General features: G+C 47.0%; 1 protein-coding gene and 1 long non-coding RNA gene across 3 annotated transcripts in view; one reads left to right on the top strand and one right to left on the bottom strand.

The window, feature by feature from the left end:
- Positions 1-5,896: 5,896 nt before the first annotated feature.
- On the bottom strand, positions 5,897-13,826 carry LOC114487418 (uncharacterized). Its single transcript, XR_003682493.2, has 3 exons — positions 12,805-13,826; positions 8,130-8,184; positions 5,897-6,979 (listed from the first exon to the last, which is right to left on the bottom strand). It is a non-coding gene; the product is annotated as an uncharacterized lncRNA (long non-coding RNA).
- A 27-nt stretch (positions 13,827-13,853) lies between these two features.
- The window catches only part of SPRED2 (sprouty related EVH1 domain containing 2), a 127,517-nt gene continuing 121,081 nt past the window's right edge, over positions 13,854-20,289 (top strand). The window contains exons 1-3 of one of the 2 annotated variants that reach the window (XM_028497216.2): positions 13,854-13,942; positions 16,545-17,196; positions 18,987-19,058. Coding sequence is in view for 1 of the 2 variants with exons in the window: in XM_007124886.4 (XP_007124948.1) it covers positions 17,171-17,196 (26 nt within the window). In the remaining variant the exon portion in view is untranslated. The remainder of the gene's footprint in view (positions 13,943-16,544; positions 17,197-18,986; positions 19,059-20,289) is intronic. The other variant, XM_007124886.4, reaches the window with a different exon arrangement.

Below are 20,289 nucleotides of genomic sequence, written 5' to 3'. Positions count from 1 at the left end.
GCAAAGGGCAAAAGTCATTTGCCAAGCCTCCCCCTTTTTATCAGAAAAATAATTGTTTTCTGAAAAGCCTCACCCATTAGGCTAAAAACTACAACTCATTGGCCAGGATTGGGGATACGAATATCTCACCCCATGGGTGCCTGGGGGAGATGAGGTGTTTTTGTTTTTTTAACTTTTTGTTTGGAAATAATTTCAAACTGATAGAAAATTTGCAAAAATAGTACAAAGGACTGCTGTATACCCTTCACCCCACATTTCCAAATATTAACATTCACCACATTTACTTTATCATTTTCTCTGCCTCATGCATATTTACTCCTACATACTTCAGGATATGCTTCCTTAAAGTAAGGGTCTTCTCTCACATAACCATAATACAATGATCAAAATCAGAATATTAACATTGATACAATGCTATTATTTAATCTACAGCTTTTGCCAACTGTCCCCCTCATGTGCTTTATCACAAAGAAAAATATATTTTCTAGTCCAGGAACCAACCCAGAATCACACATTGCATTTGTTATCATGTTGCTTTAGTTTACTTTAAACTAAAAAGTTCCTAAAACTCTCTTTATCTTTCATGTCATTGACATTTTTGAAGACCCGCAGGCCAGTTACTTGTACAACATCCCTTATTTGGGTCTGTCTGATGTTTTTTCATGATTCTGGTTACATATTTGTGACCAGAATCCTACAGAAGTGATGTGGTGTCCTTCTCGGGGCATCATATCAGGGGGCACATAATCTTGATATTAACTGTGATCACTTGGTTAAGGTGGTAAGGTGGTATTGGTCAGATTTCCCTACTACAAAGTTACTATTTTACCCTTTGAAATTAAATTAGTAAGAATGGGGCTTCCCTGGTGGCGCAGTGGTTGAGAGTCCGCCTGCCGATGCAGGGGATACGCGTTCGTGCCCCGGTCCGGGAAGATCCCACATGCCGCGGGGCGGCTGGGCCCGTGAGCCATGGCCGCTGAGCCTGCGCGTCCGGAGCCTGCTTTCCGCAATGGGAGAGGCCACAACAGTGAGAGGCCCGCGTACTGCAAAAAAAAAAAAAAAAAAAAAAAAAATAGTAAGAATGTGGGGGAGATGCTTGGCGACTGTATCACCGTCATGTTTCTCATCAAATTTTCACCTGTTAATTTTAGCATTCACTGATGCTCTTACCTGAAAGAATAATAAGGTGATTGCAAAATAGTGATTTTCTAATTTTGTCATTCATTCTACAGTTTATTATTTTTCTTTTTACCCTATAGAAGAACTTTTCTTCTTCCTCCGTCTATTTTTCAATCTGAACTCATGGATTCCCAGTCTATTCAATGAGTTAAAATCAACAACCCTCTTTACATATTTTGATGCTCAAATTGTTGCAGCTTAGCCTTTAGGAGCCCCTTTATAAGGTGACTTCTGTGTCTTTTGACATGTTACCATCATTCTTTGAGCACTTTTCTTATTTGAGAGGATTGTTTTTAAAAGGGCACATTAACACCTTGATAAAATCAGGCTTCTGTTCCTAAGGAGCAAGAGGAGAAATGGAGATTGTGTGGGCAACCAGTTGTGTCTACCACACCTAGCCCCTCACCATCCAAGAGCTGGTGGCTTGAATCCAGGTGGCCAACCTGGATTCTAACAAAACAACTTTGTTCTTGCTTTGTTCTAACAAAACAACTTTGTGCCCACATTCCAAAAAGAGCCTCGAGGCCATGTAATTCCATCCATGCATTTCCTCACTGTCATCCTTTACCACCATCCAGAATGAGTACTCCTAGGGCCAGGACCTTGTGTTGCACAACTCCAGGGTTGCCATTCATATTGTAGACCATGAATGACCTACCAGAGCAGGGGTCGGCAAAGTTTTTCTGTAAAGGGCCAGATAGTAAATACTTTCAGCTTGTGTGTGCCATTCAGTCTTTGCTGCAACTACTCAACTCTGCCACTGAAGTGTGAAGGCAGCCACAGACAATAGGTAAATGAATCGGCATGGCTGTGATCCAATAAAACTTTGTTTATAAATACTGACATTGAATTTCAAATCAGTTTCATGCATTATTGGTAAGTGCAATTTTTAAAATGTAGAAACCATTTTTAGCTCGTGGGCTTTACAAAAATAGGCAGCTGGTTAGATATGACGATAGTTGTCCAACCCCTGCCCTGCTCAGCCCAGAGTTGTCATATGCAGTGGCCCTGCCTCCAGCTGGGTCTCTTCTCCCTTACTCTAATCTCCAATCTGCCATCCTGCTCTGGGCTTTCTTTCCACCTTCTGCCCTCTCCTTCTCTCCTTTCTCAGGCCTTTTCCTCTATGCCCCAGAACCTCCATTCAATTGTAAATAAACTTCTTTTCACCTTTAACCTTTTAGCTCCTTCCTTGACTTAACAGCAAAGTGAATGCATTCCCTAAGGAACTTTCTTCCTTTGTTGAATTCTAGAAAGGATACTACTCATTTTCCCACGCCCATGGGCATGGGAAGTGGTGTTGGCACTCTCCATATTCCTCAATCCGACTTATAAACCTTTATTCTTCCACCCTCTGGCAAAACCCCCTCCTCCTTTGAAGCTCTTATCATCTGACTCTTTGAACAATAGCTAACGCACAGAGAGTGAGATCCTCACAACCTCTAGGAGATAGGTACCATTATTATTCCCTAAAATCACACAGCAGGGCCAGGATTCTAATCCCAGCAGGCAGTGCTTACTACCAAGATGTTACATCGCCTTTTTTCTTTGATCATGTACCATGTGGATAACCATCCTCCATCCTCGCCTCACTATCCATTATCAGTTTGGCACATGGGCAGAAATAGATGCATACAACTTGAGTCATTTGAAGAGGATTTAATAGAGGAACTATTTATAAAAGTGTAGGTCAGTCTTCCTCAACCTTTTTTCATTATCCACCCTAAAGAGAAAAATTAAATCAATTTACTAATAACTTTACTAATTAAATTAACTTAATTAATAAAACATCCAGTTCACCCCAACCCAATCCATTCTTCCGACTACAGAGGAAGTCTTTCTAACTGGACTCTGTGGGTGCCTCTGGGACAGGGAACTGAAAGGCTGGAGATGGACAAGAGGAAGACCTTTTCAGCTTTTGTTTGCTGTACAATATTCATGTATCATCTAATTTTAAAATAAAACGTAATTTTAAAAATGGATCTAAAATGCAAATACGGTCATTCTTTCCTAGGCTCAAAACACTTCTGTAGCCCATCTGCCTCCAAGTTAAAATCCAAATTCGTTCACACAAGGGCCCTCAGCATACTTCTTTAGCCACATCTGCACCACTTTCCACCTTAAACCCTGTGTCCAGACATGTGAGTTACTGAAAAGTGAATGCATTCCCTAAGCAAATTTCTTCCTTGGCTTCCAGTTTGCTCATAATGCCATTTTGTATCAGGCATTTTTGCATACTTGCAGTTTCTACATCCTAGCATGCAAAGTCTCTCCCTTCCCTCTTCACTTCTTCCTGGTGAATTCTTCTTCACTCTTCAAGGTCCAGCTAAAATAACTTCTCTGCTCTCCCGTGGGAATAGCTGCCGACCTTCTCCTCCATGCCACGGCTCTGGAGCCGGTGATTAAGAGCACAGGCTCTGACGTCAGACTTGTGTGGGTTCAGATCCTGGATTTGTCACATACCAGTTGGTGACTTTGGGCAAGTTATTTAACCTCAGTGCTTCAGTGGCCTTATTTGTAAAATGGAGATTAAAATATGTAGTTCCTCTCTTAGAAGGAGAATATTCATTCACCAAATATTTCCTATCCATTATACATCAAAACAGAAAAAAATTCCTGCCACAGCAGAACTTAGATTTTAGAGCAGGGGTTGCCAAACTATAGCCCTTGTGCCAAATTGAGCCACCTGTTTTGTAAACAAAATTTTATGGGACCATAGCCACACCCATTCATTTATGTATTGTCTGTGGCCACTTCCATGCCATAGTGGTTGAGATCAGTGGTTGTGACATAGATCACAGGGCCTGCAGAGCCAAAACTATTTACCTTTAAGAAAATATTTATTGTTTAGAAAAAGGTTTTAGCCCCTGCTCTGGTGAGATTGAGTTCATGTATGTAAAGTGTTTAAAATTTAAAAACATTGCCTGGCCCTTGGAAAGCTCTCAGTAGATGCCAGCATTATTAACATTATTGCATACTCTTACAATAACACTTAACACAGGTACTCAGTAAAATTTTTTGCTGAATAAATGAATAAACAGAGAGGTAAAGAGGAACAAGAAGTTGGGGTTGTGGAAGCTGCTGGAGGAGCATTTTCAAGAAGGTGGAAGTGGTCAGCAGGCTTAGGTGACAAATCAATATTGAAGGAAGATCATCAGATTTAGCAATCAGATAATGTGACCTAACCTCGGAGCAGCTTATGTGAAGTGGTGAGGACAAAAGCTAGGCTATGGTAGGTTTAGGAGGGAGTGGAAATGAGGAAGAAGATATAGGAAAGTAGAGATTATACAGCTATGGGACAGCAAGTACTGAGATAAAAATGAACACATTTAGTCAGAAATGACTAAACCTGAATTTTTAAAAATCTGCTAACCAAAAATATCAGGTTTGATATACTGGGGTATCTGTTGGCTTTTCTGCTCGACTCTAAGCTGTCTGGTGTTGGGTAAAACATCAATGATTAAAATTCGAGTCCAGAACTAGAAGTCAGACTTCAGGCAGAATCTTCAAGCCTGGACCATTAAAAGATTTATGATGATGTTGGTGATAATAATGTTTGTTTCTTTTTTCTCTTTTAAACACAACTCTTCTTATTATTATTGTTTTTATTTATTATTTTTTTGGCTGCACTGCGTCTTTGTTGCTGTGCGCATGCTTTCTCTAGCTGCGGGGAGCAGGCGGGGGCTACTCTTTGCTGCAGGGCGTGGGCTTCTTATTGCCATGGCTTCTCTTGTTGCAGAGCACGGGCTCTTTGCACACGGGCTTCAGTGGTTGTAGCACGCAAGCTCAGTAGTTGCAGCACACAGGCCCTAGAGCGTCTGGGCTTCAGTAGTTGCGGTGTGTGGGCTCAGTAGTTGTGGGGCCCAGGCTTAGTTGCTCTGCAGCATGTGAGATCTTCCCAGACCAGGGATCAAACCCTTGTCCCCTGCATTGGCAGGCGGATTCTTAACCACTGTGTCACCAGGGAAGTCCAATGTTTGTTTCTTTTGTGATGTTAATCATTGTGTCATCTTAACTGGTGTAAAATGAGAATTTCAATGCAAACAACGATGTAAATTTGCCTACAGAATATTTATTGTAATCGCAAAACAAAAACAGTACAGGCATTTTTGTTCATTCTATAAACATGTACTGACTACTTCGCATGCACTATGCATTCTGATAGATATAGATGTGTGTTTAGAATTTAGTTAATTTGGTCATTGCTTTCCCTATCCCCTCCAGGAATTTATTATTTAGTTGGTGAAAAAGGCTAGTTCAAATAGGTTCAATATTTGTTATAAATGCTAAGGTACTAGTTTAGATGGGTTACAGCAGGGGCTTGAAAGAATAAAATAATTTATATGAAGCTATTTTGCCAGCTGTCAACTATTTGCCAACGATTTTTACATCTATACATATGTACATTAAGACTAAAGAGAATTATATCAACTCATAGCTGCTTTCTATGAGCTATGAAAGCAGCTATCAGTTGCTTTCATAGCTGTATGTCTCATATGTGTATGAGACATTTAGGATTCTGAACACATGCATATTATTACTGAGGTCTTTTTAAAGACTCTACAAAAGATTATGTTTAGTATGATCTTATTTTTATTAAAATATACACTATATTTTAATAAAATATACACTATACATAGAGGAAAAGTCTATAAAGATACACATTCAGAATATTATCAGGGGTTATACCTGGAGGTGTGATTACTGGGATATTATTTTTCCTTGCTATACTTTTTTGCATTTTAATTTTTTTTTTTTTTTTCTGGCCATGCTGCCCAGCATGGGGGATCCTAGTTCCCTGACTAGGGATCAAACCCATGCCACCGCCCCCCCACCACACACACACACACACACACACACAGTGGAAGCGCAGAGTCTCAACCACTGGACCAACAGGGCAGTCCCAGGGCTTACTCTTATAATCACAAATAACAATGGAACAAAACCATTGAGTTTTAACCACGTTACGAGCGTACAACCTGTGTGCTTATAAGCTAGAGGTTTTTATGTTTTTTAGATGGTCAATGTTTGGTTGTTACATGAATAGCAACAAAAATTTCTTAGCCTACAAATGATAGCAGATGACATCTCAAAGAGATGTGTCTAGAAGTTAACTCTGTTGGTTAGTCCTCTTCTGCAAGTGGCAAAACAACCAGACACCTGCTGTTGAAACACTGGGATTTACTTAAAACAGGGACTTCTGTGCATACAACGAATGAATACAGTGTCAATCACTTAGTTTGACCTTAAGTAACAAGACACTGGTAAAAAGTGGCTTAGGGCTTCCCTGGTGGCGCAGTGGTTGAGAGTCCGCCTGCCGATGCAGGGGACATGGGTTCGTGCCCCGGTCCGGGAAGATCCCACATGCCGCGGAGCGGCTGGGCTCGTGAGCCATGGCCGCTGAGCCTGCGCGTCCGGAGCCTGTGCTCCGCAACGGGAGAGGCCACAGCAGTGAGAGGCCCGCGTGCCGCAAAAAAAAAAAACAAAAAAAAAGTGGCTTAAACAATAAAGATGTACAATTTCACATAACCTAAAGTCCAGAGGTAGGTGGGTTCCAAGTCTGGTCAACTCAGTAGCTCAGCGATTCCAGGATTCTCAGTCAGCTCTCCTTTGATTTTCTTGGCATTCTCCTCCTGGTAGTGCTAAACATCACTGTCTCACACAAGAACTTCTGAGGGCAGGAACGGGGGGGCGGGGGTAGAGGGGAGCACTCCCTCTCACCCCATATCTCTCTTTTGTTCAGGGATTCAAATTTTTTCCAGTATTTCCCTAGCAGACATCTCCTTGCATTTTATTGGTCACCCTGTGACAGTTCAGTGTAAGGAAAAACAAGGAATAAAACAATGCTCAGTCAAAAGAAAAAACCATGGCCACCCCTAAACCAAGAACTAGAGAAAGGGATTACCATCATTGCCCTAGACCAGCAGTGTGCAGTAGAATTTAATGGGAGCCATAATGCAAGAAAATAACATATAGCTCCCTGGGAGTTCCCTGGTGGCCTAGTGACTAGGATTCCAGGCTTTTCACCTTTCACTGCCACGGCCCGGGTTCAATCCCTGGTCAGGGAAATAAGATCCCACAAGGCCCGCGGCGTGGCCTACATATATATATATCTATATATATATATATATAGCCGCCTGAGTAGTCTTTGGAAAGCCAAAAGCAAGTCTTCATTTTCTCCTTCATGAACAAGCTTCAACATCGATAAGCAACAGTGCGCGCTATCACCGTAACTAGAAATAAGCGCCAAGGTATTATTCCAACAAAGGCACGTCAGTTATGGAATTTGGACTTTGAGTTCCTGAGGTACGGTTCTGGATGTGACCCTGACTATCTGTGTCATCTTAACGGAGTCACTTGGCTTATCTGGTCCCCAGTTTCCTCATCTTAAAACAGGTGGTCCTTTAATGTCCTTTGAACTCTAGTACTCCATGATTTTATATTACTGTTCAACTGGGGACCTTCCCAGCCCATATCTGAAATCAGAAAGCTGGGCCAGCAACACACAAGAAGTCATCAGAAGGGCACTTTCTCTGATGCCATGGAGCAAAATGCACTTTTAGAGGGAAAGAAAGAAGGCAAACCATTGTGACTTGTCATTCATTTACTAAGTATTACAGGGCACCCACTATGTGTCAGAGTGACTCTCTATTCAGTAAGAGAGACAAAGACATGGTCTCTGCTCTCAGTGAGCTTGGGAGGGAATACAGATAGACAGATATCAAATTACAAAAGGTGTAAAGAGCGTTAGGACAGAAGAAGAGGGTACACATGGGAGGAGCACCTAGCCCAACTAAGGGGAGGGGACAGAAGCCTCCCTGGAGCAAAGCAAGTGATACCCAACTGAGGCCTGGAAGAAGAGTACTTGGTTGCCCCTCCTGGCATCATGGGAAATTGCCTGGCCTACTGCGCGTCTCATCCTACATTTTATCTTCTTCTCTTCTCTGACTTACTGTTTTTCTGGTCCTTTCTTCAATGCCTCTGCCCAGCAGTCTGTATATCTGGGATCTGGTGAGAGGACCACAGGGAAACTCTTGCAGCAAACTGAAAGTTTCTATTTCAGATCTTTCCACCACCATTATTTCCATAATCACCATAATCACCTCCACCACTATCACCACACCATCACTTCCACCCCATCACCGCTATTACCTTCACCACTACCTACCTCTCAACATCTCCACCATCATTTCTCCCATCAAAAGCACCACCTCTGCTATCATCAAAAAAGTATACAAGTATGCCTTGCTTTAACTCCAAAATGACATATAAAATCTGAGTTAATATAATGAACAAATTAAGGGATGATTATTTGCTTTTCCAAATTATTCAATCTATAGCAATCTTAAATAGTTAAGTTTTCCTAGTGTTTTTTATATGTGCTTTGTAGGGTTTTTTGTTTTTGTTTTTTTTGTGGTACGCGGGCTTCTCACTGTTGTGGCCTCTCCCGTTGCGGAGCACAGGCTCCGGACGCGCAGGCTCAGCGGCCATGGCTCACGGGCCCAGCCGCTCCGCGGCATGTGGGATCTTCCCGGACCGGGGCACGAACACGTGTCCCCTGCATCGGCAGGAGGACTCTCAACCACTGTGCCACCAGGGAAGCCCATGTGCTTTGTTTTTTTAACAAATATTTCAATTGCCTAGATCTCTTTAGGAATATACCTATTTTAAGAAGTAAGGCATACCAGAGACAGGATTTTCATGCTAAGAAAGAAGGGAAAGCATAATAAGTTTGAAAGGTCTCTTTCTTTACTCACTAAATTATTGAGAAGAGTTTTATAGCATGAACAAATCTATTAAACATTAAGTAGTTTTAGTTACTTTGGCCATAAATCAGTGACTGTAAAGGCAGAATTCTATCAATAGTACTCCTATACATAAATAGTATACCTATATATAAATATATAATACCTATATTTAAATATATGATATACGTATATGCTTAGAGTATATTTTCTAATATATTTATCATATATTTGTATAAATAAATATACAGCACTTATATATGTGATCAATGTATATTATTACAAATATCCTTCTCTAATTTGAAATTTGAAGTAGACTATAAAAAGGGTTACAAATTCCTCTCATCCTTGTATGTACATCCCTTGCCATGTGACTCTGCCCCTCTTCTGGTCAAGAAGGAGAGTCTAATTCCCTGCTTCTTGACTTTTGACTCTGGGTTGGCTATGTGACTTCTCTGGCTAATGAGATAGTATAAACAAATGTGATGCAAGCAGAGGCTTGAAAAATGCATGTACTTTGGGGTTTGCCCTCTTGCTGATCTGGGAACCCTGCCACCACTGCCATGTGATCTAATCTGGGCAGATCTACTGGAAGATAACAGATCACATGGAGCAGAGATGAGCTAGTCCAGCTCAGGCTAGACCAGTCAGCCTGCCAATCACCAGATACATAAGAGACCATCCTAGATCATCCAGCCCCAGCTGAGCTGGCCGAGGCCAGAACAGTCACCTGGTCTAAAGACCAGACACTCATGAGAGATAATAAAATGTTTATTGTTTTAAGCCACAAAATTTTGTGTTTTCTTTTGTTTGTTTGTTTTTTGGCCACACAGCATGTGGGATCTTAGTTCCTTGACCAAGGATCAGACCTGAGCCCCCTGCAGTTGAAGCACAGAGTCTTTACCACTGGACCGCCAGGGAAGTCCCTTGTGGTGGTTTGTTATACAGCAAAAGCTAACTGATACAGGGACCATATCTTACTGAGTTTTGTTTTCCTCTTTTCCTTTTACGCATTCCAAAAAGCTTGGGTAAAACGTTTGGTTGCCACAAACATATGATCTTTAATTTTCTTCCAATTCTAAAAGTTCATATTCTCTTATATTATTAAGCATCCTTTCTCAGTTATGAGCTTTAAAGAAGAAAGGGGCTGGGGAATAAAGGTAGTAAAAATGAGGCATGATATTAAGAGTGAGAAGGGAGCTGGAGATGTGAAATAAGGTGGTGACAATGGGATGCTAAGGCCAAAAAGAGAGGTTGGTACAACTCATAAAATGTTGACTAACTTCCTGGGAGAAATTTGTTCTATTAAATCAGAATCTCTATGAAATTCCCTGGCACTGACCCCAGATGTCCTTATGTTAAATTGCAAACAGCAAACATACATTCTAAAATTCCCTTACGTTCCATTCCTTAGTTCCTCTCAATCTTTTTCGCTATCCTAAATATGGCTTTCTATTTTGGTAGTTAGAATTTTTTTGGCTATAAGTGACAGAAGCCCAACTTGATCTAAACAGTCCAGATCATCCTCAAGCTTCAGGCAATGTTGAATCCAGTTGCTCAACTGATGTCCTCAGGGAACTGTCCCTCCATCTCCATCTCTAGGTTCTGCTTTCCTATGTTCTGGCCTCCCTGTATCCCTCAATCCCTGACCTATTTTTAGGGTCTCAGAGTTGAGTGGTAGCAACTGTCTATTGGTGATCAAGCCCTCCTCCTGTTACCCTAATCATGTCAAAGGCACTAAGATCCATCCAATTTCCCAAGTCAAAAACTTGGAAGTTATCCCAGACCTCTCCATTAGTCTCCATATCTAATAGATCATAAAGCCAAGTCATTTCCATCCCATCTGTGTCTTTGGAATTAGTTTGCCATCTCATGGCCAATGCCACTGTGCTTTGTCATGCATTGTTATTTCTGTCATAGAAGAAGAAAAATTCTCCCTAAACAGTCTTTGCTTTGCTTCCTGCAAACCATCCTCCATGCCTGGAGTAATCTATTAATAATGTAAATCTGAGTCTGGTATTCCCTGCTTAAAATGGTTATGTAACTTATATAAGCTGCTCCATAAATTTAGGGTACAAACATGATCCCATTTGGGGAGTTTTCCAGTGGATCACTCGAACCTCACCTGCCCTGTTGGCAGAGATCTTAGGTTGAGTTCCCCAGAAACAGAGCCTGAGCTGGGGATAAGCGTTGTTATTTTAGGGGCCTCATTGCTTCCCTGCCACTGGGCTATGACTGAGCCCATTCTAAACCACCATGTTTGGCCTAATTTATAATAGAGAGTCTTGGGGTAGGAGATTGAAGATTGGTGTCTTTCCTCCCAAGAGACCAGAGGGTCCTCATTTAAAATGCTGTGTACCTAGTGCCAAGGTCTGCCTACCTGGGGTCTCAGAGTGGGGCCATGATCCAGTCATAAAGGATTCTTTTATGTCTGAGGTCAAAAACTCAAATGCCTACAGGAGCCAGAAGCCCGACAGACTCGGCAGCAACCACTCTGCTGCGATCAACTGTTACCAAGCAAGAATTTGGCACTCACCATCCCCACATCTTTGGAGTTTTTTCAGGAGGAGCTAAAAATCTTGATTTTTATGTGAAATATTCTGATTTCAAACTGTTAGCTTGATTTCTTTAAAAAAGCAGGCAAAACAAAATTTATCTGGGGCCTTATCTGACCCAGGGGCTATCAGTTTGCAAGCCCCCAAACAATGGATGCCCACTTACCTTATATTTGCATAACTATAGGGGCCCTTGCAAAGAGCTGGGACTGGACAAAGCTCAGCTGTGAACCTGCTGCAAAAGGTTCCAAGACTTCAGGAGAGTCTAACCTCCTTTAGCATGGTCTCTGTTGCCTCCCTGACCTGCCTTTCTCCTCGGGCCACTCTGTTACCCTGGCTCCCCACACTGTCACACCTTAGGGCCTTTGGGTCAGTTATCTACGCCCTCTCACCTTCCTTCAAGATCTGGCTCAAACACCCCTTCCTCTGGGCAGCCTTCCTTTCCCTGACCTCTGCTTTTTCTCCTGCTTACCCCATATTTTAGAGCAGTTATGCCATTGTCCTAATGCTTTCTTTAGGGGACTGTTGCCCCACCTGACTGAAACCCTAGAGGGCAGGAGGTTCATTGACCACTGTATCCCCATAGCCTCACAAAGCACCTGGCACTTTAAATGCAGGTTGGAGGAATGGGCCTCCAGTTTGAAAAATAATGACCAGACCACTGCCTTTCACATGCCAGAAATGCATTTATGAAGAACCTGTCATTTTATTCTGAGAAAATAAGTTGAAACTTGGTGTTTAAGAGAAGAGGTAAAAAACCCCTCTGCATACTGTCATCTTTAAAATGACCCCGTATTTGTGAAATACAGTTGGAAAGAATAAGTTTTTATACTTCCTCATCTTTGGACATAGCTGAAGCTTCTAAGAAGAGTTCTAGAACAAGAGAATGGCTAAACACCCGTTGCACTGCTTTTCTCCCAGACCTCAAATGTCCCCAGGGCTTTGACAGCCGGGGATGTTTGCTGCCTCCGAGGGGAAAGGGAACCAGCTCCTCCGAATGAAACAGCACTTCTACAGAAGGGAGGCCTTCTGAGGGAGAGCGAGCAGCCACAGCCCACAGCCGAAAGGACCCTTTGCATAATCTACTCATAAATTGAGGCTGTAGAGTTGTAAACTGAAACTCCAGGGGCAAACCCTAAGCGGTTACGTTTTCTCAACGAGAAGGTTGCCCAGTCCTGTCAATCACCTCTTGCTCTCTCTCCCTCCCGGATGCGAGCGCGCGCGCGTGCACACACACACACACACACACACACACACACACACACACACACACACACGAGGTTCGGTGGACCGCTGCCTTGACCCTTGACTTTGAGCCTCTCTCCTACCTGAAGTAGGGATTTCAGGAAGCAGCGAGGTTTCATTCATAATACATGAACTCAAGGGAGGAGGGAGGCAGGGACAAGAGGCTTTCATCTCTGCTATTTAAAATCCCTGCCTTACAGCTGAAAGGGAAAATGACCCGGGAGCCAACGCCATCGGCGATGAAGTAGTCACGATAAGAGGACGCAGGAGCGCGTCAGCGGCCTGCCCGCCGGCTATATATACCGCGCCGATTATGCAATTGGGCTCCAGCCATTCATGCCCGTACTGGGACGCCGCGCGCCAAGGGTGGGGGTGGGGCATCATTCCCGGGTGCCGGGTCAGTTTCTAAGTTTGCATCATCCCCTTCATTACGAGAGAGCTTGGGTTTCCATTCCAGCCGGCGGGTCTGGGGGGAGGCAGCCAGGCTGCAAAGTCGCTTGGCACACCCTGGCACACACGACTGCTTATTTAAACAGAATAATAAAAGCACCCGGGCGCGGCCAAACTGAGCGCAGGGCTGGGCTCCCTGCAGGCCGGAAGGAACTGATAAAAGCGGGAGCTAATGCTACCCGCTCCCTCCCGGGTCGGAAGTGTCCTCCGAGCGCCGGTCATTGAGAAATACCTAAGGGGCAGAATGGGGGTGAGGTGAGGACAGGCGGGACGCAGCTGCGCCCGCCTCACGGGGCGGGGAGCGGGGGCCGCCGCGGCAGTAGGGGGGCTCCTGCGGGCCGCGGCCGGGCAGCACAAACCTTAGGGCACAGTGGAGTCCTCCCCCAGTCACCCCCTATCCCACGCCCCCACACCCCCGGGAAGGGAAGGGGACTGATTATCACCAGCCCACCCCGGGGAGATCTACACTCCCCGCCCTACCGGACCCCGACGGGCGAGAAGTGGGAGGACGCAGCGCGGGGGCGAAGGACAAGAAAGAGCAGATTGCTGAAAAGGAGAAAATGTCCGCTTCTCCCCGCGCCCTCGCGGGGCGGGAGGGGGCGGGGGCCGCGGCCGGCTTCCGACTTAAAGGAGACCTGCGGGTCTACTGAGCATGCCCGTCCGGCGGTCGCCGAGGGTCGCTCCGGTTCCGGGCTCCAGGCTTTCCAGGCGGCTGGCGAGGAGGATTTGCGAGGGGGTGCTCCCCGGCTCCGGACTCCGGTTGAGAGGCGGGTAGGTGGGGGTCCTGCTGGGGGTTCCGCTGGGTTAGCGTGAAGTTGTGAGCAGATCAATATTACTTTTGATGCTGTACGAGACACCCTTGGTTTGATTTGCCTGCCCCTTGTTTCGCTGGTTGTGCGGGAGAGACCGGGATGCGGGTATTTAGCTCTTTCAGCAATGTCATTAAATTAAAGCCCTGAATCCGTGATACCCTCTATTCTGGAAACAATCCAGTAGACTTTGATAACACCCTGATAGATCAAAAAACATCTAAGTTATTCGCCCACTACCGCCATTTATTTTTGGAGCTGCTGGAGTCACAGTTAGCAATTGATGGGGGGGACCAAGAGGTGACCTGCTAGTAATATTTTCATCAAAAGGCCCCTTTTGGGTAATGAAGAAGGCAGAAGAGAATTGCAAGGTTTTCTTTAGAGGAACACAGAGGACCAGGAGTGGTGGGCGGAGCATTTGGTAATCCACTGGCTAGAGGGAAGAAATGGTTGCCATTAATCTCCTGTTTGCAGAGTGCTTAACACAGTGCCCTCACTTTATAGCCATTTAATCCTCCCAACGACTCTATGTTGTGGGAATTATCCAGACACTACAGACACTGAACCCGAGGCTCAGAGAACTTTAAGGACCTGCTGGAGTCTGGCAGCAGGACAACCAATTTGGGACCTGGTTACTCCTGGACCTTGGAATGTTTTCTTTTGCTCCTCCGGCTGCCTGGTCCCTGGGTTGGGCCAGTCATTCACTGCTATTAGCAGGGAGCTGGATGAATGAGTTGTGATAACACAGAATCAGCTTGCCTACCTGCAGAAATTAATAATCACCTCACCTGCCACCTTGCCATTTGAGTACTCTGAAACTGGAGGGTGGCACCGAAGAGATGCCCATTGGGTGGAAAATTTTGACATGGACAAATGTCCATGTTCCTGGAAGTTCAGGAATGAATGAGTGGGAACTCTTTCAAACATTGTTGAGAAAAGCAACAATGGGCAAAGGTGAGAACTGGGTAGATGCCTTAGCCTTATGGGGATTTAGACAACAACTAGGTCTTGCTTTGTTCAGTGCTTTCTCATAGACCCTCAACGGCCTCAAAAACAGAAGGACAAGCGTGGCCTTGTTATCTTTGTTTTATAAAGAAACTGAATAATTGCTAAAAGCCTCACTCAGGGTCTCAGGGCTGCTAGGAGAAAACCAGAACCCAGGTGTTCCTCCCCTGTCTAGTGCCCTTTTCACCACCACACACCAGCACTCAGCATCAAGGGCAGGTGGAACCCAATCCATGTCCACCAAGATCATGGTTATCGTAAACACGAAGCCTAGGGTAAACCACTAGCTTTTCCTTGACTCAAGGTGAAATTCTATCTTTAGTGTACTTGTGGCTGTCCAAATGCATACATGTACACTTTAGGTATACTACATTTGAGGCATATAATCTTCTCTTAATTTGTTCAGTGGTTGCTATTAAGTTAAAAATCTCTGTGTAGTGTTTTGGCACATTCAGGAGGATAGAAAAGTACTGCACTGGGAGATCAGGAAGGGGCAGAGACTGCATCTCTTGCTCCCTAGCAAGATCCCAGAAGGAAATATCCAATAGCTATGGAATTTGTGGGACCCACTGCAGAGTAACAACGTGAAGCCCCTTGTTCAAACACCATAAAGAATTTCAAGACTGCAACAGCAGAGCATCAAGCCAAGCAAAGATCCTGTTACAGTTGTTTAGGTTGCCTGCCCATTGCCTAGACAGTGCTGTTTTAGAAAGTGCAGGCCCATCCAGGCCCATGGTCCCAGGCCAAGGCAGGAAAAATAATTTAAAAACAAAGGGGAGGTGGCGGGAGAGCAGGGCTCGAGGAGCTCTCCATCTCCCCATCTCACTGTGCCAAAGCCCATGCAGCTGGCAACCTCTGGGCCAGGAACTGTGGCGTTCAAGGGCCTGGGACAAGGGCCATCCTCCACCAACTTGAGACAGATTTACTGAATAATTTAAAAAACATATTTGGGTTTACCTTTTAAACTGGGAAAATCTTTCATTTCTACTGGAATGCAAACGTTTCTGGGTTGTGTTGGATTTCTTTTTTTCAATGTACAAATAATGGTTCCTTAAAATTGCCCATTCCCCTACTAAGAAAAAAAAAGATCATAAGATTCACGTGAAACTGAAAAGCCTCTGACATTCAGAATCTTGGCAAAGGCATCTGTGCCGCCCCCCCACCCTCCCGCCCCAAGGTCGGGGATAGTTGGTCTTCTGATCGCGAGCACCCCCTGGCCCTCCTCTGAGCTCCTCGTCTTCCCCCTCCCCCTTCCCCACTCCCCCCAGTCCTCGGATTTTTAATCCAGGGGTTTCGAAGGAGGGAGGGAACCAACCGGGAGCCAGATGTGTGCGAGTCTGCGGCTGCCGCCTCCTCCCTCTTCTCGGGCATCTTAAAACCCGGAGCGCTAACGAAGGAGGATCCGGAGTTAGACGCGGCGCAAGTAACTCCGCTCCGGGGCTCCTCCGGGAGTGGAAGCCAGGAGGGAGGGTGGGGGTGGGGGAAAGGAAGCCGGGCATGCTCAGTAGACGGAACAAAGTTTTTTTTTTTTTTTTTTTTTTTTTTTCGGTCGCAAGTAGGAAGCTTTTTGCACTCCACCACCTCTGGCCGCTGGGAAGACGTCATCGCTTCCGCCCTACTTCCTCCTCCTGTTGGCGGCGGTGAGAATCCAATATGGAGTAAATCGGCGGAGTCAAGAGATGGGGCTCGTACCGGGCGCCCTGCACCGCCTTCCAGGCGCACCTCCCCCGACCGCCGAGCGCTCCCCGGAACCGTGATTGGCCCGGTTCTCCGGGGGCAACCCCGGACCAAGCCCCCACCCGCGGCCGGCCCTCTCCTCCTGCTCTCAGCGGTCCCCGCCGCTCCACGGCGCGCTTGTTTTTCCTCCTCCTCTCCCCCATCGCTGTCCCCTGCCCAAATCTCTCCTCTCCGTCCGCCCCCGGAGCCCCCGCCCGTCTCGCCCCTCGGCACTGCGGCGCTCACTCCCCCCCGAAGCTTGCCTGTGCACCCCTTCCCCCAGACCTCACCCCGCGCTCCGGTCGCCCTGCTTCCCCTTCTGCCTTCTGCGGCGTCCCCTTCATCTCTAGCAGCTCCCCCCAACCAAATCAGGCGATCTCCGGAGATGTGAAGAAGGGGGGTGAGCAGACAGGAAGATGAAGGGAGCAAAGCTGCCCGCCGCGGGACAGGCGTCTAGGTGAACAGGAAAATGACCGAAGAAACACACCCGGACGAGTAAGTTTGGCCGCGGGGTGGGAAGAGGGTGCCCCGCAGGGGCAGCGTGGGGGCCGGGGCTGAGGACGCGGGCGGGGACTCTGGTTGGGTGAACTTGGCGTGTGGTGCAGCGACTCGCTGGCCTGTGGGGTTTGGGACGCGAGATTTCCCGCTTGTTGAAGTGAGGAGGGGGCGAAAACTGCTGCGGGCCAGCGGGGGCGCGCCTTGGGTCGGCGGGCTGGTGGCCGCTGCGGGGGCCAAGGGCGCGCGGGTGACCTCGGGGCGGTCCCCGTTCCCTGTCCGGGGACTCACAAACACCCCTCCCGCCGAGATCCTCGGCGACGGGAGCAGAAGACCTGACACCCCCGCTCCGGCTTCCCGGGGTCGGTGGGTTTTTACACGGTGACTCTGTGGCTCTCCCAACCGCCGCTCGCCCCGCGGTCCCTTCGGGAGCCCACTGGGGCCGAGGCTCCGCCATGTCGTTTTCCTGAATCGCTCTCATTTGCATACCACATTTTCATTCATAAAAAACACCGCGGAGCACAGGGAGGACTGGGCGCGGGCTGCGCGGGGGTCTGCGTGCGCCCGGGTCCCCGCGCGGGCCGGCGTGCTGGAGCCGCCCAGGGGTCCCGCGGCGCGTGTGAGTGTGTGTGCACGCGCCGGCGGGCCCAGCACAGGCGTCCCGCGGGGTCTGGGCTGCTCGCTGGACGGATCAGGGGTCGTGCGGCGGGGGCGGGCGGGAGCGTGCGGGGCAGCGCGCTGCGGACACGTGTGTGTATGTATGTGTGTGTGTGTTTATCTGTGCGTGTGCGCGTGCACACGCGTGCGTGCCCGGCCCGCGGGCCCAAGGGGAACAATGATCGGGGCGCTTCGCTGGAGGGTCTCTCCGGCGGACCCGCCGCCTCCCGCGGGACCCGTGTCTTTCTGCAGCCCCGGGCCAAGGTGCAGCTCCCTCCGGCTCCACGGTCGCCGAGTCCGGTTTGGCTTTCTCCCACCCGCGCCCGAGGCGTTTCCGATCGCGGGTGCAATAGAATCTGGGCCGCCCGGCCCCGTGCCTGAGGTCGTCGGCTTCGGGTCCGATCGGTCACCGCACCGCGGCGGCCGCCTCTGCTCAGTGGCTGTGCCCGCCGCCAGCCACTTTTTTTTTTTTTTTTTTTTTGTGAATAAGACGGTCTCCTTTATTGTCACATGATATCCCTCCCCTCCTCCCCTGCACATTCATAAATCCGGAGCCTGCCTCGGCTTCTTTCATTCAGAGCTGCCATTAGCCAAGGTAGCGGCGGCGCCGGCTGGGGCTCTTTGGCCCGGGCGCAGAGAGCGGGTCTGCAGCCGCCGGAACTTGCCTGGAGGGAGGCCCCGCACGTGTGTGCTGGGGCGTGGGGGCTGCGGGTAGCCCCCGCCCGAGGCCCCGGGTCTTTTGCGCCCGCGAGCATTGAGACCCGGGGCAGAGAGGGGAAGTGACTCAGGGCTGGCCGGCGTTGAGGGCTATGCAGCAGGTGACAGAATGCTGTGCTCTAAGAATCTACTCACTTTTTTTTTTTTTTTTAAATGCCCCTTTATCCTTTGGCGTCTGCTGTCACCAGGCTGGGCGGGAGGGGGTGTTGGGAGGGTTGGTGTTTGGGAAAGGGAATTTCCTTTCTGTGGGTCCCCAGGGAGCTTTGACTGCAGTAACTCCTGGTCTGCCGGACACGCGTCTGTAGCTGGTGTGTGTGTGTCCGCTGCCCCACCACATCTGCTGGTCTTTCTATTTTAGACCTTTTGCCTTGCCTTCATAAACTGTATCTTGAAATCGTAAAATGTTGACCTTCTAGGGCTGACGTATGGAGCAGGGGGAGGAATATGCTGCTGCGCCTTGCCCCTTTTTGGACTTGACTAATAAACAGGTATTTTTATGGGTCCTTGTTTGTCCCTGCACACACAGTTAGCGGTAGTAGCAGGGAGGGATGGTTGCCATGCTCTGGGCTTGTTGGAGATTGGTTCACCACCCTAGATTGGGTTCCTTGGCTCCATCCCTTGGGGATGCTGGCCTGGCTGCTCCCTTTTCAGGGCAGCAGGTCGGCTGTACATTCTACCCCATCTGGTATCCAAAGCAAAGGGACTTCAGGTGGAATCACCAGCAAGAAATAAATCTCTCTCTTCCAGGCTTTCTGAGCAGTTCAGCATGGAACTGCCTGCCCCCACTGCTGTCAGAAGCCCAGTTGAGACAACGGATATTTGAGGACAGGTTCTGGTTTCAGTTAGAGAATCAGAAAGCTGTGGCACCTTAGCCCACTGCAGAAGTGGCCTTCTCGGGATTTCTTTTAATGTAATGACCTTGTCATGAGACAAGAAATGCCTGGTAAGAAAACGGGCTGTTTGGGCTGTAAACTGCCATTTGTGGACTCTGTCCATTATATTGTTCAACGTTCTTATGTAATGATCCCTCTGAAAAAATTCCTTTTAAATGCTGGTGCCAGGAAGAAGGTTTCTCTCTGAGTTACAGAGCTAGCTGTGATTGCTTTTTTGTTTTATTTGTTTTTGCTACCACTTTCTGGAAGCTCAGCTAAAATTTTTGCTTGATTATGGTAGCCATATTAGCTTAGGTTTTCGCTAGATTTATTTACTGCTCCTCTATATTCATTACAGTCTCCTATTTTCTAATGGTTTTATGTTTGAGGTCCCTGAGATAATCTTTCGGAAGTAGACAAGGTGTGTTACTTATAAGGAAGTGACATCAAACTGGAGACTTGAGAGATATATTTGTGCCTTAGGTAAAATAGATTTTCCTGATAGTCCACATATATTTAAGGTTTTTATTACACAATACAGGTGTTTAAGTACATTACATTTAGCATCAGAATACAATAATTCAGTCTTGCAACTGGTAAAATCATGCTTAATTTTTAAAAAATAATAAGTTTTGTCTTCTAATGTTCTTTTCCATGTCAGTTTAAAACTCCTCCCTAGGGAATTCCCTGGCAGTCCAGTTGTCAGGACTCTGTACTTTCACTGCTGTGGCCGGGGTTCAGTCTCTGGTGGGGGAACTAAGATCCTGCAAGCTGTGCAGTGCGGCCAAAAAAGAAAAGAAAAGAGAAAAATAAAAGTGCTCTCTAATAAATACATGCTCATAAATTC

This window comes from Physeter macrocephalus, chromosome 12 (assembly GCF_002837175.3).
Source record: "Physeter macrocephalus isolate SW-GA chromosome 12, ASM283717v5, whole genome shotgun sequence".
Lineage (NCBI taxonomy): Eukaryota > Metazoa > Chordata > Mammalia > Artiodactyla > Physeteridae > Physeter > Physeter macrocephalus.
Note: the sequence above shows the minus strand (reverse complement) of the source record. Positions and strands in the feature narration are given on the sequence as shown.